The sequence below is a fragment of the Eubalaena glacialis genome, chromosome 3, assembly GCF_028564815.1.
Source record: "Eubalaena glacialis isolate mEubGla1 chromosome 3, mEubGla1.1.hap2.+ XY, whole genome shotgun sequence".
Classification (NCBI taxonomy): domain Eukaryota; kingdom Metazoa; phylum Chordata; class Mammalia; order Artiodactyla; family Balaenidae; genus Eubalaena; species Eubalaena glacialis.
This window is the reverse complement of record NC_083718.1, coordinates 179,425,904-179,434,802: the sequence shown is the minus strand read 5'-3', so window position 1 is coordinate 179,434,802 and position 8,899 is coordinate 179,425,904. Positions and strand designations below refer to the sequence as shown.

General features: G+C 50.6%; 1 protein-coding gene across 1 annotated transcript; it reads right to left on the bottom strand.

The window, feature by feature from the left end:
* Positions 1–1,155: 1,155 nt before the first annotated feature.
* MUL1 (mitochondrial E3 ubiquitin protein ligase 1) lies at positions 1,156–8,359 on the bottom strand. The gene is made up of 4 exons (XM_061184819.1): positions 8,154–8,359; positions 4,860–4,947; positions 4,328–4,448; positions 1,156–3,055 (listed from the first exon to the last, which is right to left on the bottom strand). Exons 1-4 carry the CDS (start codon positions 8,271–8,273, stop codon positions 2,326–2,328), a joined length of 1,059 nt encoding a protein of 352 aa, XP_061040802.1. The 5' UTR covers positions 8,274–8,359; the 3' UTR covers positions 1,156–2,325.
* Positions 8,360–8,899: the final 540 nt, after the last annotated feature.

Here is an 8,899-nt window from a genome sequence, read left to right as displayed (position 1 = left end):
CGGAATCTGGGTACATGTGTGTTCGTGTTCCCAACCAGCTGCCACTTCCTGAGGCAGAGACGGTGCTGCTCCTGTGTCTCCCACGACGGGTAACTCAACTCCACTTGGAGGAACACTCCACACAGAATTAGTCTGCCCAGGATTTGAGTCAGACCGGGGTAAGGGCAGGCTGCCTTTGCTGCTTTTCCATCACTTGATCAGATCTACTCATGGAATCTAATGCCAAGGGCTGAACTCTGACAGATTAGCACATAAGCCCCCCACGTCCCCACACACAGGCAGCTCATTCATCCTCTAAAACCTGGACCCTCTTTCAAAGTGTTTGTTGAAAGGACAGAGGAAAACGGCAGATGCTTTGAGATGCTCAGAGGTCAGCCCCATCAGTCCCCCCTCTCACCCTGCCCGCTCCCTGACACCTATGTGTAAAGCCAGGGTCTTACCGCCTCCCTGGACAGGACTCAGCATGGGCAAGTGGGTTCTCACGTCCGCCTCCTCCTCCGCAGTGTGGCCTCGTCCACTGACGTGGGGCACCAGCACCTTGTGGGGCGTTCCCGGGAGCACTGAGGGACCCGTTAGCCCCACCGCCGGTGAGCAGGAGGGTCAGGGGTCTGAAGCAGCTTGGAGTTTAAATGTGGACCCCACCCCCACCTTTACAGGCTGTGTGTCCTTGACCCAGTGAACATCCCCCCTCGGGGCCTGCTTCCTCATCTGTAGGATGAGATGCCATGAGAGCCTGCAGGGTCTTGTGAGGATCGACTTACTACGAAATTAAAGTCTGAAAGAGCATCCGGTTCCTATGCTAGTGTCCTCCCTGCTGTCCCCAACACCCCTGTCCCATTCTCCCAACAGGTGAAATCCCACTGCCTGTGTTCAGGATGTCAGCACAGATGTCTTCAAAGACGACTCAGCGAGGCCAGGCATGACCTGCGGGCATGTCTCCGGGGTGGCCCTCTCTCAGGCTGACCGGAGAGCCCCCAGCACCCCCCAGCACCCCCCGTGCTTCAGCATCAGCAAACTGCACCACCTTGCAGCCAAGGAAGGACACACAGAGGCCTCCAGGTCCCCAGCTCATTCCACCATAACAGGATTCAATCCCATCCCAGGGCAGCTTCAGCCTAGCCGCTGAACTCTCATTCAAAGCAAGAGGCTGACACGTGGCTATAAAGTCTTTTATTTGTGCCATCCATGCTGGACGTGCAGAGAACCGGCGCCAGGCCCCTGAGAGCGCCCCCATCTCCCCCGCACAAAGGAGGATCGAGCATGGATATTCAAAGCCAGGGAAGGGGGAGAGGAAAGTGCCATGCACGTGCCCCTGGACACTCAGAGGTGGTGAGAGGCTCCCCCACTTCTCCACACTCACCAACTCAAGCGGGACAGCTGAGGGGTGAGGACTGTGAGAAGGGCGGTGTGATTACACCCACGGCATGTGAACTTTTCAGTGGTGGGCAGGGGGGCCTGGAGAGGCTCTGCGCTCAGGACGCTGGCTACTACTTTTCCGCGGTGCCAGCCTTGGAGAGAAGCTGAGAAAGCCCGAGGCTGGGGCAGCAGTGTCCTTACTGCTTCCTCGGGGAAAACCAGAGCCAGCCCTCAGCCCGCTCAGGCCTCGGGAGTTCCAAGTCAGGGCGGACACGTGCTCTGGTGGCCCTCTCGTTAGGTCCATGGTGGCCCCAGGAGGGCTGCAGCTAAGCGGCCCCATCCTCACTGCCACGGGGATCACTGAATGGGCACCGCTCCAAGTGCCCCCCGCAAATGACCTCTCTCCATTCTGACTGGAGTCCTGCCCTGTTAGGCAGAGGGCAGATGCAGGATTTCACTTCCCTTTGTCCTGACACACGTGTGCGCACAGGTAGGAGGCCAGCAGGTGAGGGAAAGGGACTCGAGTGACGCGCCCAGCCTGACAACGTTTTTCCGGGCTGTACGCAAGGGGGAGGAGGACCGCGGCAGTCTCTTCAGAAGCAGCTCCGCAAGGCAGCTTTGCCTCCCCTCTGGCCGAGTCATTCAAGGCTCAAGTCCGCAGGAACCGACAGCTCACCAGAAAGGACGAGAAGACACCAGAACAGAAAAGCCGGAGGCCACTGACTTTGGCGCTTGAGCAGTGAGCTGTCCTCAGCCACGCGCGCTCGGGGCTCCAGGGAAGGGACGCCCGCCCCAGGGTGGGGCTGTGGGTCCGTGCTCGGTGCCGGAAAAGGTCCCCTGCACGTTGGAAAGGCCGCCCTCTGCTGCTGGGGCTGTGAGATGACAGCCGCCCACCACTGCTCTTCTAAAGGCCTCGAGATAAACAGCCCTGAAGCGGGGCGGGGGTCTCACTGTGGGGCCTCGAGACCATTAGCTGTTGTACAAGGGAATCACCCGGGTGATCGCCTGCCTGCAGATGGGGCACCTCTTGGGCTCCGGCAAGGCGCGGTAGCACTCGGCACAGGAACACACGTGCCCGCACTCCAGGAAGACGCAAGACCGCAGGCTGCTCAGGCACACAACGCAGGCGTTCTTCAGACTCTCCCGGTCCTCGGGGTTGGCTCGGCTCAGCAGCTGCGCCTCGTGCTCCCGGAACTCCTCCTCCATCTGCTGGAGGCGCAGTCGCTCTCGCCGCTGCACATACTGCTTCCGGAGGATGAAGAAGAGGGTAGCGCACGTGGCAAAGCCGAACACCAGCGTCAGGACCTTCCAGAGCCTGACGCTGGACTCCTGCCTCTGCAGCAGGCTGTCGAAGTCCTGGCTGCTCAGGTAGTACTGCATGCCCTGCTTGGGGGGCTGCAGGCGGATGGAGTTGCTGTCCAGGACCAGCTCGCCCACCCCCGTGAGGGTGGCCCCCACCTTCAGCATCTCCTCGGTCTCCTGGACGCCCTTGGGCCGCTCCCCGCTGATGTAGTGGCCGATGACGTCCGTGAAGGACTGGACGGAGGGGTGGAACTTCTCGTACACCGTCTCCAGGCCCAGATCCAGCGAGTCCAGGGGCTTCAGGACCCGCACGGCCACATCCACGCCATCCTCGTGGGGCACCAGGTCAAAGGGCACCACGTTGGTCCTCTGGTGAATGATCTTGGAACAGTCGTTCCTACAAGAGAACTCAAGATAGAACAAAGGATGGCAGATACCTCGCACCCGGGCAGGGGTGGAGAGCACCTCAATGCCAGGAGGACAGTCTGAAGTCTGAAGCGAGTGGTAGAGTACAACAGAAATCACAGTTGTCCAGAGCCTCAGAAGAGGGAAGCTCGGTTTTTTAGGTTCTCAGGCGATCTCAGTGGGCAACAAATATTGTCACAGATCACCTCTACTGTTTATTTCCCTTTGCCCCTGTAAGACAGACTGATTTTTTTATCTTAAATAAATGCCTCAAAAAAAATTAAAAATAGAACTACCATACGACCCAGCAATCCCACTTCAGAGTATATATCTAAAAGAACGAAAATCAGGATCTTGAAGAGGCATCTGTGGTCCCGTGTTCACTGCAAGGTTATTCACAACAGCCAAGAAATGGAAACAACCTAAATGTCTATCGACAAATGAATAAAGAAAATGTGGTATATACATAACAAGGGAATACTATTCAGCCTTTATTAAAAAAAAAAAAAAAAGGAAATCCCGCCGCATGCGACAACACACGTGAACCTGGAGGACATTAAGCAAAGCGAACTGAGGCAGACGGACAGAAGGACAGGTACTGCACGATTCCATTTACATGAGGTATCTGAAGTAGCCAAACTCATAGAAACAGTAAAACAGTGGTTGCCAGGGGCTGAGGGAAAAAGAAAATGGGGAGTTGCTGTTCACCGGGTATAAAGTTTCACTTCTACAAGACGAGTAAGTTCAAAGTCTCCTGTACAACCTTGCGCCTGGAGTTAACAGGACTGTACTGTTGTAGTTAAAATTTAGTTAAAAGGGGAGATCTCAGGTTAAGTGTTCTTACCACAATAAAAATTAAAATAAAATAGAAATCCAAAACAAAACCCTCCTAGGATCAGTTGGAAAAATGGAACTCCATGTAATAGCATGAAATTATCTTAACAGGTACTGAAATCATTAATCCATGCCATAAATCAGTGTTTCTCAAACCTTAGTGTGCATATCCACAGACTCCAGGTCCCCTATCCTGGAAATCCTGGCTCAGTAGGTCTGGAACGGAGCCCAGGAATCTGCATTTGGACAGGATGCCTAGGTGACGGCAGTGGAAGAGGTGCTCAGACCACGCACGAGAATGTCAGCAGCACTGAGAGACCGGCCTCCGCCCTGTCTCGGGAAAAGCTTGAAGACGTGGAAACAGGGCCGGGACACCGACATCTGAACCGACCGCCTGTGCGGCCTGGGCCCGTGGAGCGAGGCTACGCACCAGAGGTGAGTTGTCCGGTTCCACACCATCTTGTGCTCCTGAAGCGTCAGCCGCTGGATCACCCCCTTGCAATTTTCTACAAACTGGCTGTTAAGCGTTTCTTTAACAGACCGAACGGCTCCTGAATGGAAACAAATTATTTTATTTCTGAAGAACTGTTCCGCCCTTTCCTTTAAAGTAATTTAAATTTTGTTTTTAGTTTGAGTGAGTTTAATTAATCAACATGATGAAAACATTATCACCGTAAGTTATGCTTTGGGGCGCTCTGCTAAGCAGTTTACACGGATCACATCATCTCAGTTTTACAGCAACCCTGTAACGTATATTTTAGAGATGGAGCAATGGCGGTTTGAAAAGGCTGCATAATTTCGCCAAGATCACACGGCAGTAACACAGGTCTTTCTGACCCCAAAGTCCAAGTTCTGAACCACTGCCCCAAGGCTACAAAAGGCCCTCAATGTCAGCCAAGAAGATCTTTACCAAACTTTTAGAAGAGGGAGTTATTTTTCACTTTACCAATAAATAAACATACCTTCGATAACAGCGTAAGGCACACATTTTCCTGGAGCTTCTGAAAGAATACTCTTTAAGTCTTCACCCAAGTGGATTCTTTTAGCTCCCTAAATGGAAACAACAGATTGAACTGACTGCTGAATACTGATACGCTCAAACAAGTGAAAAAAGAAAAAAAGACTATTTACGTTTTTCACGTTGAGAGACTAAGGACATCAGGCAGGAAGGAGACTACGGAGAATCCGATTCCGAAGCTGTGTCCCAGAACTTTTACCATATAAACAGGCTTGGGGCAGCGCCTCATCTCTGCCATCTGCAGAATGGGGGTGCCACTTACACTCTTCCTCCAGTTAACCAAACATTCACTCCTTTTCATTTTAACTTTTTAAGACAAAAATATAAAAGATACTAATCAATTTGTATACCACAGATCTGAATGCAATTTGATCTCTTCCTGACAGCACAGCACCATGCAGCCAAAGGGCTTATGCGTAAAAGCGCCTCAAGTAGTGACCAATACATGGCAGGGGCTCGGGCCATGGTAGGTATTATCATTACCGGGCCCTTGTCAGTTCATGCTCTGCATGAGACATTATAATAAAGGGCTGCCTTTGCATTACAGGGCAAGGCTTCGGGAACCGGTGCCAAACACTATTCTTCTACTTTTCAGTTTGCCTCTCTTCCCTCTCATAATCAGGCGAGCACAGTTACCTCTGCTGCTACCCTCCTCTCACAATCCCCAGTTCTCCATCCCTTCCAATTCAGTTTCCAACCTGCCGTGCTTGGGAACCAACCAAGCCTGTTACTGCTGCATCAAAAGTAAGACAAAATTAATAAAACCACTGAACATTTCCTGAGCCAGGCACTGTGCTGGGCGCTAGGGATTCAGGGATGAATGAAGGACAGTTCCTGCTTTCAGGTATTTCCATCAACAAATCTTAAGGACGCCGGATGAATAACCTCTAAAGAGGTGGGGAGGTACTGCATACATATTAAGGTCACTCTAAGTTTAAGCTGCTGCTACACAGTAAAAAACAGGAGCAAGGTCAATAAAAATTTATTAACCATGTACACTGGGAAGATAATAAAAACAATGGCAATAACAACAACTAACCCTCAGTTTATTTACTCCTTTATTATCTGTCTCTCCCTCCACTGGACTATTGAACTTAGGAGGGCTAGGACCTCGTTGGTCTTGTTCACTGCTGTCCCCCTAGTGCCGAGAGAGCGCCTGACACATAGCAGGCACTAAATACATATTTGATGAATAAATTAGCGAATAAATAAGCACTTAGATATACTACATTCCAGGCACTCTGCTAAGCACTTTAAATGCATAACCCCATTTAATGCTCATACCATCCCTATACGGCAGACATTATTATCCCCACTTACAGATAAGGAAACTGAGGCTCAGAGAAGTGAAGTAATTTGCCCGAAGTCACACAGCTAGTAAAGTATCCACCATAGGATAGTTGGTTAAATTTTTTTAAAAAGCAAGGGAGGGGGAATTCAGTCAGAAAGACCTGGGATTGAATCAAGCTTCAATGCATCTACTGTGACTTTGGGCAACTTAATTTATCTGAGTCTCAGTTTCAAAACCTGTAAAAGGTGGGGGAAACAACCTCACAGGATTTTCATGTGGATTAAATGAAACTTAAGTGTGAAAGAATCCAGACCAGGGGCTGGCACATAGTAGGCATGTGATAAATATGCATTCCCATCACTATGAGAGATGCAAAAGGATAAGACACAAGCCCTACTCTGGAAGTTTTATAATCTGATCAAGAAAATAGAACCTAAAATATGAGGAGTCCCAACTGTTTTTCCAAGCAGGGGCTATTTCTTTCATCCTCATTTAGGAACTAATCAGCAAAGCTTTTAAGGTCACCCAAAGATGGGTCACTGCTTCAGAGGATCCCACCTCACGCCAACTTGATGCCAATGTGATTTCTGATTCGGAGTCAGAAAGTAAAGTATCACTTACAATCACAGCCACTTCAGGAGTAACTTATTTAATTAAGCAAACAAGAAGGCAGCTGGAATCTCACCAGGATGTCATTCACGCCACAAATTCAATTCCTTGGTAACTAGGTGCATTCCAGGCAGATTCCAAAACTCCCTTCATGGCAGGGATTTCACACATTTGTTTCTAAGCTCTTAACGTAAACAATCTGATGATAATGAAGTTAGGTTTAGGAATCCGTCTTTCAAATAAATGTCAAATTAAGCCCTAACTGTTGTATTATGAAATTGCAGCCAAAACAAATCCACAATTGTTTACGGAGCATCTACTCTTTGTTAAGCATTGGGTTAGAACCTAGAAGGAAAGAAGGGTAAATAAGATCCTGTCTCTGACCTAATGAGGTCCATCTCTCATGAGCTGCTCACACATTCACAACTGAGCAATGTGGTCAACAAGAAAAAAATCCTATACTTGGAATCAAAAGACCTAAATTTAAGTTCCAACTTAAACTGACTAGCTGTATAGACCTTTCCTGGGAGTCTCGATTTCTTGATCTGCAATCCGGAGGTGTCATTTTAACTACCCCAAGAAATTATTGTGAAGAAAAACTAAAACCAAGATGGAAACGTGCTGTGTAAGTTGTAAAGTGCAGCTCAGGAAACTGAGTGGCATTTTCTAAAGGTCTATTAATATAAAAAGGAAGTCTTTTAGAAGCAAGGAGCTGAGTGGTTATGCAGTGGGTAAATCTAGGGCTTCTGTATTTGCGGTTCCCTCTCTCTGAATTACTCTTCCCCAGGCACCTGCACTGCCCCCCTCAAGTCTTCCTGGGCTCTGCTCAAATGTCACCCTATTTAAATGTCACTCTATTTAAATGTCACTCTATTTAAATGTCACCCTTTGTCCAGCACTCCATGTCCTCTCTTCCTTGCATTACTCTGTAGTATTTATCCCCATGTGTCACACCATCTGATTGACTTGTTTACTGTCTGGTTGGACTAGAATGGAATCTCCATGAGGGCAGGGACTTCTGTCTGTTCCACCCACGCGATACCCTCAACGCCTGGAGCATAGCAGGTGTTCAATAAATATTTGTCGAATAAAATAATTAAGTCAAGATTCATTCTGAGTAATGAGAGGGACTTAGGAGAAAGGGGGCAGTAAAGCAGTTATCACGAGACCGGAATTCTGTTCCTAGTTCCTCCGTCTACCGGCCGGGCGACACCCTCTCAGAGCCTGTTTCCTTCTCTTGGATCTTTTCCGAGGGTGGAACGGCCCACGGCGAATCGGGGGCTCACCATTACCCCGGGCAGGATGACCGGCTGAGGTCAGGCGGGCGCTAGCACTGACCTTGAGCTCTCGGGCGACCTGGGCCTTCTGCCGGTACAAGGAGTACAGGACAGCGGTGACGACAGAGCTGGTGCCCAGGAGGATGAACTGGCCCAGCGAGGGCCGCCCTCCGCTCTCCATGGCTGCGCCGAGCCCTGGACGCGGACTGGGACGCCGCCGAGATCAGGCCCCACGACGCGCGACCCCCGCCCTCCGCCTCGCGCCACCTCCCTCCACCCGGAATCGCACCCCCAGCACTGTCCCTCCCGGAAACGCGCAACCGGTCGCCCAGCGATGACGCAAGACCGGGAACTGGAAGTGGGGCAGGGCAGAGCAGACCGGAAGGCTGTGTTGCCAGGGTGATCGCCGGGTGTCAGCTGCTTCTGCTGGGGCCGGGTCTCCCATCTCGTACGTGGGGAACGGTTTTGCGAAGCTGAGCGATCGCTTGTCGCTCCATGACCCTTTCGACACTCGGTGCATCGGCCACAACTGTATCGCCCGCGTCGCCACGGTCTCAGTCCTTCTGGTTTCCTGGGGTTATCGCGTTGTTTGATGGGTCGTTTGATGACTCCGCCATTGGATTGGGAGGAAAGAAGAGAATGTCTAGTAAGCACTTGTGAGTATTACACATTTAAGCTTCACGGCAAACCTTGAGTCTTGGCTTTTATTCTTCCTTTTTACAGGTGACAAAATTGAGGCCAGAGAGGTCAGGGGGTGTGCTCCAAGTCACACTGCTAATGAGTGCTGGAGAGGAATTTACCAGACAA

What these genes read in the sequence shown, in the direction of transcription:
- MUL1 (XM_061184819.1), bottom strand. Translation starts at nt 8,273, where the DNA reads ATGGAGAGCGGAGGGCGGCCCTCGCTGGGCCAGTTCATCCTCCTGGGC. An exon ending in AGGTCGCCCGAGAGCTCAAG is followed by an intron (nt 4,948 to 8,153) that starts GTCAGTGCTAGC and finishes GTTTCCATTTAG; the next exon opens with GGAGCTAAAAGAATCCACTT. An exon ending in AACCGGACAACTCACCTCTG is followed by an intron (nt 3,056 to 4,327) that starts GTGCGTAGCCTC and finishes GTTCTCTTGTAG; the next exon opens with GAACGACTGTTCCAAGATCA.